Source organism: Camelina sativa, chromosome 18 (genome assembly GCF_030686135.1).
Source record: "Camelina sativa cultivar CO46 ecotype springtype chromosome 18, ASM3068613v1".
Classification (NCBI taxonomy): domain Eukaryota; kingdom Viridiplantae; phylum Streptophyta; class Magnoliopsida; order Brassicales; family Brassicaceae; genus Camelina; species Camelina sativa.
The window spans coordinates 11,287,285-11,305,394 of NC_141897.1; the positions used below are offsets into that span (position 1 = coordinate 11,287,285).

An 18,110-nucleotide genomic window follows, 5' to 3' on the forward strand; every position below is an offset into this window, starting at 1 on the left:
GTGTAGCCAATTTTAAGTTCGATGGATCCTGAGTAGCCAATTGTTCTTTAATATATATAAAGAGTGTAATAAAACTATGCTCTTAAAAAAAGAAAGATAAAACATACAATTGCTATAAGCAAAATAGACAAACCCTTGTAATGAGACAGACACATATATCACATATAGACTTAAATAGAATAAACAACCATACTCACTGGTTCTATATCACCTTATTCATTATTACCAGCAGCAAAACGAAACCATTCTTGACCCAAAAGAAGAAAAGAAACAACCAAACCTTTTTATTTTCTAGTTAACGACATGACAAAGTTGATGGTTGTTTTGTTGCAGCCTCTTGAGACAATGTAATATTGGGCTGCATTACGTGCATACTTCTTAAACAGGCGGTCGATAATCGCATCTCCAAAATGAGCAACCAACATCGGTTCCGTTATTGATCTTTTCCTGTTTGCCATCATTTCCCCAAATCTTAGTCGACATGTTTCATCGTCAGCTTCCCCACTATCTTTGTATGGAACTACATGTTCATGCGTCTCGATTTTGTTAATCTCGAAAGATCCTTCGTTTTTGATAACTTCCCTCACCTCTTCTTCACCCGCATCGTAGAACGGCAAGTTGAAGGAATCCACCTCTGATTCTTTTACAATACCCTGCCATAACAAATTGTGACATATAACTATTCTCTAGCTACTTAACAATAATAATGATATATATATGATATGAGCTTCAAATATATAAACTTAGAGAATTTTAAAAGAAAAGAAACAAAAAGAACAAGTTTTAGTGATTATACCTCAGAGACCAAGTCGAGGAGGGAATCAGTCAACAAGGACCAATAGTGACAACTCTCTCTATAAAGAGGATCAGAAGCATTTCTGCCTTTGAATGTGAGAACCATGCGTCCGTTAGGCATCACTTCTTCAGAACGCACTTTTAAGAATAACGTAAAGTCTTTTTGAAACTGATCCAAGTAACCCTTGGACACATTTAACGGGCAAGGACTTCTCATATACACGTTCTTCTTGTTATCCTCAATCCCTTCAGGGACTTTAGAGAGCCAATGGATACTACAAGCTGAATGAACAAAATGAAGAGATTTTCTCGGGAAAACCCTCGAGTAAAACGAACCAGGGACTCCTGAGACAAAGCACCTTCCATTATAATCCATCTTTAGCTTCTCTTGGAAAGAAGAGGCCCACTTGAAAGTCATATTAAAATCATTCATTGGAAGATCGTTCAGACAACAATCTATTTCTGGTGGGCATCGATATTTTTCCTGATACAAAGTTATGATCGTCTTAACGATTTCGGACATGGCCATGAAAGTGTTTTGTCCGGAAGAACAGCCCAACTCAGCCACTTTAATGCATTCAGGAAAGGCCAAATTTACTAATGTTTCTCTCATATTCTCAACCACCATCTTTTGTGCTTTAGAGAAAACCGTTTTCTGCATACCCAAGTATACGAAAAAACCATTTAAAGATAGAATCTTGTATGTACGTAGATTAAGTTCCATTCTAATTTTTTCATAGCTTAATTGCTAGATGCATGATTAGGTACTAACCTGATGACCAGAATTAGTAGCATAGCTATGTTCTCCATTGCCTCCTTTCATACTAACAACATTCATCAAAGAGTTCCTATCATATAAATATAAAGAGATGTTGTCATTAAAAAAATCAAGATTAGGACAACATGCATATTCCTAGAAAGAAAGGTTACAAAGTAATTGATTTCTGTTTAAACTCGTGTACCTATTTTATTAGCATTTTACTAATACACCGAAATTTGAATAACATATATAAGAAAATAATTTGTACCTTGGTGGAGAAGACGACATGATGTGGAGAGAAATATATTTCGATCGATTTCTTACAACATCAAGATGTGCTGCTACTCTATGTTAAATTAGATCAAGATCTGGTTTCTAATGAGCTAGGAGCCATACTATTTATTTGTAAATCAAAGCAGCGTCATCAATCTCACAATATATTTTTAATTGAAAAATTATTTGTAATTTGAAATTAAAATATCTAAGGTATAACGATCAAATGGGTCAAGTGGACTTGATTCTCGTTGATATTAATTTCTTTTGCTATTAGTTGTTTTTAGATTATATAATTTCCTCTATTATAGTTTATAAAAAGACCGCATGCATGTGTAGTAGTTAGTACGTCATCGTGCCCTTAATTTCATATTCATATAAAAAAATGTAATTAGGTTCAAACGTTTCTCTCTTGTTAATTACTAAATAATGACTCGATTAACGTTAATATATCTGAATAATTTACACTCGTACAACATATGTCTTTTTGGCTAGTTATGACTCATGCATGTCATGTCATGTGATTGGGACATGGTAACGAGAAGCAATTTGTCACTTAACCTGGCATCCCCAATGGTCTTTCTTTATCGTCTAATGGCATTAGGACGTAATAGTATAGTTTCATTAGATAAATAGCATCTTTTATATAAAAATAGTGCCCTAAAGTAAATTCATGTTCTCATAATTGACGTCATAATTAAATATGTTGACCTTAAAGAAGACATGAAGTGTATATATATATAAAGGTTAGCAATATAGTAAAGAAAGCTGAAGACAAAAGAAAACAAATTAGATTCTAGATAGAACTGTTGAAATCAAAGATGTGTTGCATTAGGTTACCTCAGGTAAGGGAAGACTCACTTATGAATCCAGATTGTTGTTTTCCCCACGTATTAATTTATGGAAAATGTGTTATAGGAAGCATGCATGTCTACCACGATTATATAAGGGAGTTCATGGCAATATATGATATTATACCAAACAAAGTTTGAACTTTTGCTTCGTTGATCTTTGCATAAGATTCATCTCTGAACCATTTTGTTAAATTAGGGGTTTTATCATGGGCTTCCAACTCACCAATTGGCTATGAGTGTTACTAATATATGTGGGTGATTCAGTAAGTGAACAAGGTAAATGATGATATCATGACAATAATCAAATATAAAAAAAGATAAGAAAATATCTAGATAATCTAATTTCAAGGAAGCCATAGTATTTGATTATTGTGGTTTGTTTTTAAAAGACTTGAGCATAGTTTTCTCACGTACACTACATATTTTTTTGTAGAAAAGTTAGACATGCTTTAGGCGAGACTATTGTAATAGTCAGATTAGAATTAAGAAAATTAGAAAAGTAAAGAGTTAAGAAAAAAGAAAAATAGAAAACAACACACTTGGCAGCATAAACTAAAAAAAAAACAAAAAATGAGGTGTGCACATATGATTATATGCAAGCAACTATATCTTCTAGATGGATGTAGTATTCATTGTCGTAACGATTAGAGTTGAAATATAGATCTTTAACAATACAAACAAAGAAAAAAAAAGTTTCTTTCAAAGTTCAATGGAAAAAATCAATCCATTATTTCCCTTAGTAACGATGAATATTATTGAGAAAATTAAATTGTGGATTTTGTTTTTAAATGTAGTTAAGTACATCGATACAAATACAATATGATAATGATTTACATATACTCAAACTGGTAACACAGTTGAACCACCAATTTGAGAGAAACGACAGGTGAATTATTAATGACATGGCGGCAAATCATCTGGTGGAGGCAGCATCTGCTGATTTGGCCATATTCCATTCTTAACAATGAACACAACATTCATACCCCACGTTTGATGTCTATCGAAGTGACAGTGCATGAACCAAACCCCTACAAAACACAATTTCAAAATTATAATTACCATCTTCAAACCTAGAGATTATTCGATTTTATTTATTTCGATTAATATATATTTTGGACGTTGGATACAATATCGATCGATTTAATTTAATTTTATTCTATTTTCTATTCAAAAATAACTTTGCGTCTATTCGATTTTCGTATTTTATATTGTTTTCTCGTATCTATTCCTTTCCCGGTGGTTATAACATTTTGGTTAAAATCTTGTTTAGTTATGTCTTTTGGCTCTTCTAAAAAACATCTTCTAGCGTGTCTGACAGGCTGGTAACAACACCACAATCTAAGCAACAACCACACAGATTCAAACTCTAGTCAAAGCTTAGAATATGACACTTAGGAAGCCACTACGTTATCAAGTACTCTCTTGTCTCTTTATCTAGGTTCTATGTATAGATTATGAAGTAAAGTAAGGTACGTACCGGGATTGACAGCTGCGAATCTGATAGCGATCCAACCATTCCTAGGCACGGTCATTGTATTTTTGTATGGTGGGTCGTCGAGATTATACCTTGAGGACGGATCTTCGTCACTTATGTTATAGTTCCCAAGCCCTACTCCAACAACAAAGAAGCTGAAACCATGGAGATGCATAGGATGATCAAGTCCACCACCAACCAAACTAGTCCCTTGAATAACAAGCTCAACCACTTCCCCAAACTCAACCACCTTTACCTCGGTCGCGAGCCTCGGAGTTTGCAAAAACAGCGGTTGATTTTCCGCGGTGAAATTGAAAATCAGCGGTGGAAAGTCCGGAAAACGCGTTCCGTAGACGCCTTTAATGTGAAGGTAGTAAGCTTTTAGTATATCCACGTGACTTGGTGTGACAAATGATATGTTGTTCATACTCGCTGCTAATCTTGAACCATTTGGACCCGCGCAGGAGTTTTGGGGACACCTGAGAAGATTTATTGAAATCGTTGTGATTATCCTACGCGAGATTTGGACGGGAACTTGTCCGGAGAATAGGCTTTTGATCTTGGTAAAGAAGCCGAAAGCTGCTGATGTGTCATTGTAAAAAGGAAGGTTTGGGTAAGATCCAGAAAACAATGACGTTTTGGTTTTTGATGAAGAAATGTAACGTAAGACTCCAATAGTGGTGGAGTTGTTGAATGTGATATTGCCAGTTTGGTAAGCTCTAGCCGCCATGTAATAAGTGTTTTCGGGGTTTTGGTCAGCTTTTAATAACACGTCTAGCGTTTCGCCAGGGGATATGGTGATATAATTAGCGTTTAAAGGTTTCGTGTAGTGTCCATCAGCCCCGACTACTGTTAGGGTGTGATTTGCGATTGCGAAGAAGAGAATTAGGTTCATCGCCGCGTTTACCATCCGGATGCGATAGGTTTTGCCCTCCTCTACCGCGAGATGATATGTATCTGTTCATGTAAAATTAACATAAATTTATTTAGTATGTTAACAAAATTCATAACGATTCGAGTAACACAAAACAACCTATATATAATGAAATACAATTATCTATCACATCACAATGAATGCCTTAAATTCACAGTTCATCTCCATCTACGTAATTTTTTTAAGAAACCTGATTTAGAGCAAGAATACAAGAAACCAGGATGTCCATTGATGGTCAAAGCATCAGACACATTAGGAGCACCTCCGGTCCTTATGAACTCCTCCACCACTTCTCTCACATCCTTCTTCCACCACTCCCCTGTCCAGTTTTATGACATTACTTTACTTGTAAGAAAAAAACGCAACTTTGTTTATAAAAATATAGAAAAGACATCTGAAAATATGTATATTTTTGTCCATCAATTACCCAAAATTAAGGGGACTTCGTTGTCCGCCTCTAGGAAAGGGAGAGGTTCCGCGAGCCAAGGATATATGAAAATAAGACCGTGTACAGTGGCACGTGTCCAAGAGCTATGCGCGTGCCACCAAACAGTCGTGTCTTCAATGGAAAATATGACTTTGTATGTAAAATCTGAACCAGGTCGAATCGGGCATTGGGTGATGTATTCAGGACCATCTGACCATGGGTTTCTCGGCTGCTCTACACCATGCCTGTATTTTTAAAATACAAACACATTCAACCATGCATAGTTATATATATATACTTGTACTTAAAGAAAAAAGGGGTTTTAAATTACCAATGCATAGTGATATTTTCGCTAGCTCGGTTACGAACGGTAACATAAATGGTGTGTCTCCTTTGTAAGCCTTTAAAACCGGTCCAGGAAACTGACCATTAACGGTTAAAATCTTCTTCGTGCTACACAGTTTCGTATATGGAACTTCCTTAACCTGCCATTAATTAACTTTCAATAGTTTTCATCAATTCGAGTTAGTTTACTCTTGCCTTATAATCGATTAACTGATTTAAACTTACCGTGAATGTGAAGTGATGCGCAATGCACCTGTTGTAGAAGAAAAGAGAGATTAAGAAGACATTGAAGAGGGAGTGTAACATTTTGAGAGGATTTTAGTAAATTAATTATTCTGACTGAAGTTAATCAAAGAAGAGAGATGCGTATATATGTATATTTAAACAAGAAAAAAAACAAAACACAAAAAGTAGAGAGACGTCTTTCTCAAGTTAGTTAATTTCGGATTAAAGATTTACAAAATATGTTTTTGGAAAGCAAAAACCATGTAACTAGCTTACGTCTCTTGGTCCTATTTGACTAATGGGTTCACATTGTCCCAACAAATATGTAACAACTTTTTTCGGTCGAACGGATCTTTCAAGTTAACGAAAACTTATAGTTAGTCTAGATTATGATTTTTGTTTTAAATGTTATATTTTATAGTAAGAAACATAACATCAATCCAATAGTTTTTGAAGACTTTTTCTACTTTTTAGTCAAACAACATCACTTGTATATATATATGAGTTCGGTTAGGCGAAGCTTTACTTTGTTTTTATATATATCCAAAACCAAAAGTATTCTCAAATTCGTTACGTTTTGTGTTAATTTAGTTTCTTAATTACGTGTATAGTTTACAGTTTGTTTAGAATTATCTTCTGAATTGCCTAAGCGTGATTAATTAATATATACCACTCAGTTAAATGAAAATTGAGTTATCATCCAATTGGTGAGCTACCATTCCACCAAAGCTCTATGTACGTGTACGTGTAGAATAGTAAAATTCCTGTAAACAAACTACCTTTTCGAATCTGTGTCCAATATGTTTTACATTCGTTGCTTAAATTCTGTATATTTTATAATAATGAAATGTCGATTTTTTAATGCATTACGAGAAACCAATATTTTTAAACCCAACCCGAAAAGCAAACAAGAACATCTTCTGGTCACGCTGGTCAATAATTCATTCAATTTCATTATATATAATCATATATATATGTATTATATTTTGGTTTTATGAATATCAAAACAAAAGTTTTCATATCTTATCATAGTAAATTAATCTTTGAACATTAATTATAAATTTCAAAACCTTATGATTTTAAATTTAAACAAATTGACTAGCAGTAAAATATAATAAAAAATGCCTAATAATAAAAAATGTTAAATGAACAAATTAAAAAAATGGTGACGGAAGAAATAGAAAAAAACTACACAGGATACCAATTTAAAGATAGAGGCGATAAAAAAGAGATCATAGAGGCGATAAAAAAGGCGATAAAAAACGCGATCCCATTCCTTCTCCCTCCACCTTCGCCGATCTCGGCGCAGGCTCCCTCCGGCCACCATGGCCAAAAGCAAACCCAAAAAGAAACCCCTCGGGTAATCCCCACTAGATCCCCATCCTCGATTAAATCCTCAGAGAGACCCTCATCCCCGTCTGTGTCAACCGTCGCAGCCGGTAGCTCCCCCTCTCCTCCCGCCAAGACGTTACCTGAGCCCTCAAAAAGCTCAGCTAACACAGAGATTTCTGCTCCCTCGCTTACAGAAACCACACCACCTCCTGTAGCGATTGAAGCGAACCCTAATTCTGTACGGACTCCACTGGCGGCGACCACTGAAGCCACTACAACGGCTGATACTCCACAACAGCCTCGCACGGAGAACCCCCCCCCCCCCCCCGACCACTCTGTTGAGTGCTCCGGTGTCAGTCAAACCCGATTCCCCATGGAAAAATCTGGTTAACGGAAGTTCCCTCAAATTGGAAAAGAAAGGTACGCCTTATACTCTCGATTCGGGTGAGGCTTGTGTTACTATTCCAAATTCGGTGATAGAGAAGAACAAAAAGGCCTAGGATAGTTTTATTCTTGGTCAATTTTATGATGAGCCGCCTCCACGAGGCGCAGTCCAGGCCATTGTCAATGGTATATGGAGTCGCCAAAGAAGAGACATTACCGCCTCAAAGATGGAGGGTAACTCTTATCTCTTCAGAGTCCCCTGTCAAAATGTGCGAAGACGTATCCTTAGTCAATGCCTCTGGCAAATCGATGGACAAACAATGTTTGTCGCCAAATGGTCTCCTGAAATCACCCCCTCGAAACCTGAGCTGACCATGGTTCCTGTTTGGTTGGACTTCGAGGGCGTTCCGCTGGAATTCTTCAATAGAGAAGGGCTTGAGCACATTGCAGGGTTGGTGGGTCATCCTGTTTGCCTCCATCCTCACACGGAAAATCTGACAAACATAGAAGTTGCTAGAGTCTATACTGTCATTGACCCCAGGAAACCCATCCCTGAAGCTGTGAATGCCAGATTTGAATCGGGTCAAATAAAACGCATCCAAGTCTCCAGTCCTTGGCTCCCTTCTCTTTGCTCGCACTGCAAACAGGTAGGGCATACCATCGCGCGCTGCTCAAAAGCCCCGATTACCTGTACTGTCTGCAACTCTGTTAAGCATCCTTCGTCCCTCTGCCCACGAGCTAAAAAGGATAAACATCAGAGTAAACAGCAAGGCAAGAAGCCTATTCCGGATCAACTTCCAATTGTTGGTCAACACACTAAAACAGGTCCCACCAACTCTCCATCACCTTCATCTCCTGCTACCTCTAGGGATTCTGGTCGAGGGCCACCAAAGCGTGATCATCCTGGCCCATCAAAAGAAATTCAGATGGCAAATGTCCCAAACAAGGCTCTTCTTGGAAATCCCTGCCCCCCTTCTCGCCAAGGTCCACTGGTAGTACCCTCTTTGGGACTCGAAGAAGGAGAACTCTGTGTAGATTTGCGCACAAGCTTATTTTCTCAGTTACCTTACCAGAATCCTGACCAGGAATGCAATGCATCACTCTCGAGTCAAGAGCACCTCTCTGATGAAGATGATAACCCTGGGGGTGAGGATCGATTCCTGAAGGTGATGTCAAAGCGAATGGTGAGACAACAGTTGAGGAAAGCCAGGGCTGGAGGCCCTTTAAACCTCTAAAACCTCCCCCTTTTTATCGATATTTTTTGTTGGAATATAAGAGGGTTTAACGACTCAGTAAAGCGGCGTAGCTTCGGGAAATGGATGCGTAGTAATCATCCTCTTTTTGGCGGGTTAGTAGAAACCCATGTCAGTCCAGTGAATGCGCAGAATATAATCTCGAGTGCCCTTCCTGGCTGGTTTTTTGTCGGTAATTATGAATTCTCTGATTTAGGAAAAATTTGGGTCGTTTGGCACCCATCGGTTCAAGTTTCTATCATCAGCAAGTCACTCCAAATGATAACATGTCTTGTGCGGTTACCTTTTGTTGCAAATGAGCTAGTCATCTCCGTGGTCTACGCCTCTAGTGTCAGTAACATTGCTAGGTTGCCACTTTGGGCAGAGTTGCAAACTCTCGCATCTTCTCCTCTTGTGCAAGATAAGCCTTGGTCTGTGCTTGGGGATTTCAACCAGATTCTATATCCCCATGAACACTCAAACATGGACCAGCATGCTCAACCCCCTGGTATGTTGGATATCTCTCGATGCTTCTCCCTCTCTGCCCTCAGTGACCTGCAGTATTGTGGAAACACATTTACCTGGTCAAACAAACAGGATGCGGGGTTTGTCGCTAAAAAGCTAGATCGTATCATGGTAAATGATACTTAGCTCTCACTCTTCCCTTTGTCTTTGGCGGTCTTCGGAGAACCAGGTTTCTCTGACCATAGTCCTTGTTGTCTGTTTCTTGACTCCCATAAGCCAAAAAACAAGATACCATTCAAATTCCTCTCCTTGCTGAACAGACACCCTGAATTTGCAGGCCTTATAAAAGTTTGGTGGGAAAATCTGAATTTCAACTGCTCAGAAATGTTGAAACTCTCAAAGAGGCTGAAAGAGCTCAAGCCAGTTATCCGAGAATTCAGCCGAGAGAACTACTCTAACTTAGAAAAGAGAGTAAGGGAAGCATATGACCGCCTACTCGCATGTCAACAAAGCTTGCTCTCTGACCCATCCCCTTCTCGGACACTGCAAGAATCTGAAGCTCATCGAACCTGGTGTACCTTGGCTCTTGCCGAAGAATCGTTTCTCAGGCAAAAATCTCGAATCTGTTGGTTAGAAGAGGGTGACAAAAACTCCAGATTCATCCATCGGGCAGTTCAAGTCAGACAATCCCGGAATGAGATCATCTTCCTACTTGACGACTTTGGCCAAGTAGTAGACTCTAGTCAGGGAATCAAAGATTTGGCTATTAACTACTACACAAATCTTCTGGGTGAACAGCAGGTTTCCTCCATGACTTCTGCCCAGGAAATAGCCTCTCTGGTCCCCAAGCGATGCTCCCCTGAAGCAGTAACACTTCTGTCAGTACCCGTTACCCCTTCAGAAATCAAGGAGGTTGTGTTCTCTCTCCCTAAAAACAAAGCACCAGGCCCAGACGGGTACTGTGTTGAGTTCTTTACGGCGCAGTGGGCAACAGTGGGCCATTCAGTCGTTCAAGCAGTCATGGAGTTCTTCCACTCGGGTAAGCTCTTAAAGCAGTGGAACGCTACACTCCTAACTCTGATCCCAAAGACACCAAATGCTCAACGAATCTATGAGTTCCGCCCAATAGCCTGTCTGAACACAGTCTACAAGATCGTTTCAAAGATCCTGGCAAATTGGCTCAAAAAAGTGCTCCCTGATCTAATCTCGAACAACCAGTCAGCATTCATACAAGGCAGGATCCTGGTCGAAAACGTTCTTCTAGCCACGGAATTAGTCCAAGGCTACAACCAAAAGCACACCTCCCCGCGGGGAATGTTGAAGGTGAATTTGAGAAAAGCATTTGACTCGGTACACTGGGGGTTTCTCTTCAACACTCTTCATGCTATGAACTTCCCACCGCCATTCATCTCTTTGATCACAGAGTGTGTCACTACTGCAAGCTTCTCCTTATGCATTAATGGCGAGCTCTGCGGTTACTTCAAGGGTGAACAGGGTTTGCGTCAAGGCGACCCCCTATCCCCCTATCTATTTGTCCTAGTTATGGAAGTATTTTCACATATGCTCTCCCTTAACTACGCAAATGGTCGTATTGGAGTTCATCCCAACGCTAGTGCACCTCTGGTGTCTCACCTAGCTTTTGCAGACGATATTATGGTTTTCTTTGACGGGTCTAGTCACTCTCTTAGCAACATTGATGGGGTTCTCTGCGAGTTTGCAACACTATCGGGTCTGGCCATGAACAAGAACAAAACTGAACTACTTGTTGCTGGGCTGAACCAAGTTGAAACCACCCAGATCTCTTCTCTTGGCTTCAAGTTTGGTTCATTTCCAATCCGCTACTTAGGCCTACCTCTAATGCACCAGAAGCTTCAAATAGCAGATTATCAACCTCTACTTGACAAACTTTCCAGCTGTTTCTCCTCCTGGTCTGCTAGAGCTTTATCCTACGCGGGTAGAGCGCAGCTCATTGTTTCGGTGACGTACGGAACCCTCAACTTCTGGATGTCAGCTTTTCTCCTTCCAAAAGGTTGTCTGAAAAAGATCGAAAGTCTTTGCACGAATTTCCTTTGGAATGGTGATCCTAACAAATCAGGTTCCGCAAAGATTGCTTGGTCTAGTCTCTGCCGTCCTAAAAGCGAAGGGGGCTTGGATTCAGGGACCTGCAAGCCTGGAACAAAATGCTCTGCCTAAAGTTCATCTGGCGACTGTTCTCGGTGTCGGATTCCCTCTGGGCACAGTGGCTAAAGAATACGAAGGTAAAAGACGACATTTTCTGGTCCATTGACGCAAAAAAACAAGCTTCCTGGACCTGGAAAACTATCCTCAACCTCAGACCCTGGCCCACAACTTCATTCGCAGTCACCTTGGGAACGGTGAACTTATCAGTTTTTGGTTTAATTGGTGGACTCCCTTTGGCCCTCTAATCGACTTTATGGGGCCTACAGGACCGTCTCAGACAGGGATTCCGTTAACTGCAACAGCCTCCAATGCTTGCTCTGATGTTGGATGGGCTCTTCGACCTGCTCGATCGGCTCAAGCAAAAGAACTCCACATCTATCTTACCTCAGTCCATCTTCCGCTTGGTCCATCTCCGGATATTCATGTTTGGTGTATTGATTCAGAGGAGCTTGACCAGTTCTCAACCAAGAAGACTTGGGAGGCCCTGCGACAAAGATCGTCTCTACAACCGTGGACAGAGCACGTCTGGTTTAAAGGTCATATCCCCCACCATGCTTTTATCATGTGGTTGATGCACTTGGACAGGTTACCAACAAGAGATAGGCTCGCAAGATGGGGAATGCAACTCGATCCACGCTGCTGCTTATGTGGATCGTATTTGGAATCAAGAGACCACATTTTCCTCCACTGCGAAATCAGCGAGGTCCTTTGGAGCAAAGTCACCCATCGGTTGGGCTATTCTGCGTTTTCCTTCCACACCTGGCTTGCGTTCTCAGTCTGGCTTGATACCAAAGACTCCATCTCCCCCCTCAGCCTCCGTTGTCTTGCTGCTCAGGCCACCCTCTACTCTCTTTGGCAGGAACGAAACAACCGATATCACAATAAGATCTCTACTGATGCTCTTGTTCTCTTCAAGAAGCTAGACCGCCAAATCCGGGATGCCCTCCTAGCAAAGCAACACCGGAAGCAGTTCGCGCATCTTCTCCAAACCTGGCTGGATTATGACTAGTTTCTCTACTCATTAATCGGTTTTGATTCGAATTCTCCTTGTTTTTTATTATTTTTGGACAAGGATGGTTCGCTTGTGTATCACCTATCTGTATTTACTGCAGTCCTTCATCTAATGAAATTCACATGTTTTTCAAAAAAAAAAAAAAAAAAAAAACTACACAGTATATTCATTTTGTCCCACATCAATGTATAGTGGAAGAAGTACGTGATTGCTTCACTGTATATAACTCAAACAGAGAAATGGATTAGTCAAAGATTAAGAGTTACCAATTAGTCATTGATTTTAAGTCAAACCGCTGTGCCAACCGCCGAGTCAACAACTGGTTAGCCGAGTTTTCCCGATTTTATCCGTTTTTTTTATTGTCTGGGTTTGAAGTGTAATACGAAACTTGAACACATGAAGTTCGATTTTTTTTTTTTAAATCTTTTTTTTTGCTCTAAATTAGGGAAACCTTAATGACTGGAAGAAATATAAACATTATTAACTTGTTTTTCTGGTAACCAATCTTGATTAGATTTTAGACTGATAGTTTCTTCGTGTTAAACTTTAAAACATGATATTTATTATTTTAAAAGTATAACCATAATTTTGAAAGTTCACTAGTTCTGGATGGTCGATCCGATCGTCGTGACTTTGAATGATTACTCATCCAAAAATATAAGGTAGGACTGTCTCAAATTAGATGTAAATCTTGTTATAAACTATTTTTAAAAACTAATGTTTCACTTTGAATTATATTTTCCGTTTAAATTTTATGAAAACAGTTACATAAACTTTTTTTAACTCTATTTTAAAATGTACTTCCATTCTAAACTTCATTAACACATTCAGAAATTTGAAGTACAATAAATTTTTTTTCTGTTAAAAACTTGAATTAATAAAAAATTCATAGTATTGTTTTTTACTATTTATTATTTTATATATTTTACTTAATTAAAATTTTCTATTAATAAGAAGTAACATAAGATAAAGAACACAAAGAAAAAACATCACAACATATAACACAGATTATTATTCATCTATTAGCTTATTACTCTGCATGAGTCTCATGCATGGGCCAAGGGATATTGTTCTTCATTCTAATTCCCTTGTTGCTCCAAACGGAAGGAGAATGCTCCAAGGGAACAAAGAAGAACCATTGTTTGGAGCTGGTCGGAGTCCGAGAATCTCTGCAACAACATTGTAGACCTGAACATTCTCGAACGACGGCACTTTCTTTCCTCTCTTAAACCTTGGACCATGTCCAATAAAGATAGATCTCATGGAGAAAAACATGTTGTCGTATCCATGATTTCCGGAGCATTCTTGAACGTTTGTTCTGTTTTGTTTAACCATTAGACCTTCTCCGACCATTTCTATGATCGGCGGAATCCTGGAACTGTCCGAGTAATGGAGCCTTTTTGGTAATTTCTCCTTCAAGTAAACCTGCAAAAACTCTCCGTTCTCTACTTTCCCTGACCTCAAAGCTTCATTCATCTTCGCCACAAGTTCCATGTTTTTCTCGTCTGAGTTCTTGATATCTTGGCCCCAACGCGGATTCATTGCTAGGACTGGGCTATAAGACTGGATCCAATACGCGGGTACCTTGATCCAATCCGCTAAATCATCAATGTAATTCACCCTCTTGTCACAATTAGTAACCATTCCGTGATCACCAAGTAATATCACATGAACATCACTAAACACCTTCCTTTTCTTCAATCCCTTAATGACCCTACCGATCATTTTATCAACCTTTGCGACAGCTTGTGTGATCCGAGGATCACCAGGGCCGTATTTATGGCCTTGTATATCCGGTTCATCGAGATAAAGAGTCATGAAATCCGGGAAGATCAAAATAGCTCAAGATCGTATCGACTCTTTCTTCGAGAGGAAATGAACCATTGAAAGGCGTTTTACAAAATCCTTTTGGGCAGGTCCAAGAGCCTTTTGGAACGTCAGAGCCTGGCCAATAGACAGTCGCAGCCTTGAGCCCTTGGTTTACTGCAGTTACCCACAATGGCTCACCTAACCACCATTTAGCGTCTAGATTTTTGTTGTAGAATTCTCCGGTTACCGGATCAGTAAATTTGTTCATGATTATACCGTGGTAAGCTGGGTATAGTCCGGTGGCGATTGAGTAATGGTTTGGGAGCGTCATGGTCGGAAAAACCGGGATTAAACCGGTATGAGCTTCGGTTCCTCTCGAAATGAGCTTCGGTTCCTCTCGAAATGAGCTTCGGTTCCTCTCGAAATGAGCAAATCAATGTTTGGTGTCTCTGTCTTGAATTGGTAACCAAACCGGAAACCGTCGGTGGAAATTAATAGAACCACCGGTTTGCTGAGCTTCTTGGATGGCCACGCGTAGGATGATGGAGAGTCTGAACTATCGGCAGTGATGGCTTCGACCTAGAAGATGACGAAAATAAATATTAGAGATAACTTGCCCAAGGGGTAACCGGAAAAACAGGACCGTTCAGCTTTACTTTTTGCCATTGGAAAATAAATTTACGATGGTGTTGTTGATCTCAACATGGTTCTTATATAGTAGTACTATTTAATCTATATATACAATTATTTAGATATATTTTTCTGTCGGTAGGTTTTGTCTCAAGGTATTAATTACAGTAACTGGTGTGATTAAGATCCATATCAATACATATCATATAAATTAATGACTCAATCATGTAAAGTACTGGTTGATAATTCTCGCACATTTTTCAGGATCTTTCAAGAATTCAATGCCTACCTTCATTAATACTTAGGGACAGGTGGTCAACTTGTGATAAACGATACGTAGAGCCATGAGTTTTATTCAATACTATTTTAAACCTCATACACTTTGATGTACAAGAAATGTGATCTGTGTGTTACATTGATTTGATAGTGTAAAATTGTACTAATTCAAGTTTATTTAAAATATTTTAAAAATAAACTTATGACATTTGTAATCTTTGAAATTTATCGTTTTATTGTAAATAGGATTTTAAATATATTTTTAAAATTTATTGACACCATTTTTGCGTCCACAATCTTTATTCTACCCAACAAATCATAGATATATTTTCTCTACAATAACTGGAGGCCCTGTGAAGTTCTTGTCACAAACCGTGGAGACCCTGTGAACTTACACTCGGAAACATCATGAAAAGAACTGCTTCGGCTCTCATATCAAATGATGCGGTGTGGAAGCTAAGAATGGATAGAGATGAGAGTCCTCCTCTCAGGTCCTACTCAAGGTAAAATCTTTATGGGGGTGAGAGTTTTTCTCTCTAGGCTTATACAAAACTCTCTTTAATATAACTCTTTATTTCAATTCGATACATGTAAGAGTTTGATCCCTTTTTATAAGGGATAACCATATCTAAAACTAAAAGAAGAGATAAACATCAAATATTCTAATTCTAATCCTAAAAGTAAAGCGTATATCTTTTACTAACAGAAAATAGAAAACTAACATAAATACTCATTGAAAGCTACGTAAAGACCACGTAAAACCCGTAACTTGTTGGGCAAGAAACACAATACCAAGGCCCAACAATAATGAATAATATGCTGCATGAGGTGCCAAGAAAATATGTAAAGTCTGTTGGATTCTTCAAGGAGAATAAAGTCTATTACCCAAGCGTTGCTGCTACATGTGACTATAATATCATTGACATAGACTAAGCAATAAAAAGCTTGATTTCCTTGGATCGATGTAAACGAAACCTGATGTATTTACAAGAGAATTTCAAAACCCCATAGAACAAAGGAAAGTTTTCAAATCTTGGTACAAGCACGCATTGTAACAACTCGTCCCGTGGACTCCACTAGCCTTACTGCTAGCTGCCCCAACGGACCGTTCGCGGACCTCACTAGCCTCACTGCTAGCCGTCCCAACGTGACTCCAAGCTGGCCCTGCAGGGCATCGATCCTAACCCATCACTGTGGATATCCCAATCAATTGGTGGCAGCTTGTCCTGTGGGAAGGTTGTTAAAGGGTGGGGACCAGGGTTCGAGTAACGCCTGGCGCACCAATAACCTACTGGTAGATTGAGATATCCACAGTGATGGGTTAGAATCGATGCCCTGCAGGGCCAGCTTGGGATCCGTTGGGGCGGCTAGCAGTGAGGCTAGAGGGATCCGCGGGACGGGTTATCACACACATAGTTCGTTTCAGTCCATCAAGGGCCTTCTTCAAAGGACAAACATGATGAGGACGATCTGTATCCACAAAACTAGGCGGTTGATGATAACATCGTATTTCTGCCCACTTTGCTATATTTTTAATAGATTTCCAAATATGATTTCAAGTGATTATGGAGAATTAAAGACCAATTTCAAGTATTTATGCTTCAAGAAAGGTTTATAGGATTTTGTTACTATAAAATTAATAAACATATACAAAAACAAAAATTTAATTTAATGACCGCCTGAGATTTCATTTATCAATGATTCAGAGAGATGTTTTAGTATTCACCACAGTTTGTATTTACTATTCTTTGATTCTTGTGTGATAAAGTAGTCTTATGGTGTTTGTGGTGATCAAAAAGAACCATACTAAGTATAACATATTTGAAAAGAACAAAGTTGAGGTGTTACAAGAACCATGAAGATCTTTTAAGGAGTGTGAAGAGATGAAAAGTACATCACACACACACAAACTGTATTAGCTTTGAGCAATTTTATTATTGTTAATTGTGCATTATAGATTATGAATTTCAAATTCTTGATGATGTATTATGGATTATGAATTTTCTCATGATTACGTGATCCCTTCACTAAAGAAGTATTTCAATTAATCTATGTTGGATATGGGGTTCGCCCCCAAAATTTCAGGAAGCCCAAACAGAAGATTGTTAAGGAGTAAAGGGCTTGAAGTCATAGATCTGGCCCATCTGGCCGCAAGGACAAAATCGTCATTTCGCAGAGCAGACAGAAGAGACCTAGGTCAATGGTACACTATAAATAACATGTGTCATTGTCAGAGCTCTGGATCCGAAATCTTGGCAATCAGAGAGAAAAGAGCATTTATTCTCGTACTAATTGCGCTTAGAGCTTTGATTGCATTTTCTGTAAACCCTTCTCTTGAATTTTACGTTAAGAAAAGGACCAGATCCGATTCTTCCCCAATAAAATCTGTATTATTTGTATTGTCGATTTCATACATCAACAATTTGGCGCCCACCGTGGGGCTAGACGGAATCCTTTCATTTGACGAATAGAATTTGAAGACAAAGGCGTTTTCGGAACCAGAAGCATGTCTCACACCGATCTCTCAAGTAATGAAGTCGTAGACTCCTCCGCGCCACGCTCTCCCGCATCTCGCGCCGTGTCTCCTAGACAAACCATTTGGGGGCGCACCCGCTCGAGGACGAACCAGATCCAAGGCGTCAACAGGACCGAACCAGCTACGGTTGACGACGCAACACTCACTGACTGCGTAGCCGTAGGCG

At 39.2% G+C, this 18,110-nt stretch overlaps 1 protein-coding gene and 2 pseudogenes across 2 annotated transcripts; all 3 read right to left on the reverse strand.

Moving 5' to 3' along the window:
• Positions 1-33: 33 nt before the first annotated feature.
• LOC104760789 (salicylate/benzoate carboxyl methyltransferase-like) lies at positions 34-2,028 on the reverse strand. The gene is made up of 4 exons (XM_010483753.3): positions 1,824-2,028; positions 1,568-1,643; positions 797-1,450; positions 34-653 (listed from the first exon to the last, which is right to left on the reverse strand). The coding sequence occupies exons 1-4, from the start codon at positions 1,841-1,843 to the stop codon at positions 285-287; spliced, it is 1,119 nt and encodes a 372-aa protein (XP_010482055.2). The 5' UTR covers positions 1,844-2,028; the 3' UTR covers positions 34-284.
• Positions 2,029-3,412: 1,384 nt separating this feature from the next.
• LOC104760790 (laccase-15-like) lies at positions 3,413-6,194 on the reverse strand (annotated as a pseudogene). The gene is made up of 6 exons (XR_015588177.1): positions 6,088-6,194; positions 5,849-6,002; positions 5,518-5,762; positions 5,281-5,409; positions 4,160-5,113; positions 3,413-3,710 (listed from the first exon to the last, which is right to left on the reverse strand). The product of XR_015588177.1 is annotated as a laccase-15-like (transcript).
• A 7,573-nt stretch (positions 6,195-13,767) lies between these two features.
• LOC104760791 (nucleotide pyrophosphatase/phosphodiesterase 2 pseudogene) lies at positions 13,768-14,526 on the reverse strand (annotated as a pseudogene).
• Between the last annotated feature and the right edge of the window lie 3,584 nt (positions 14,527-18,110).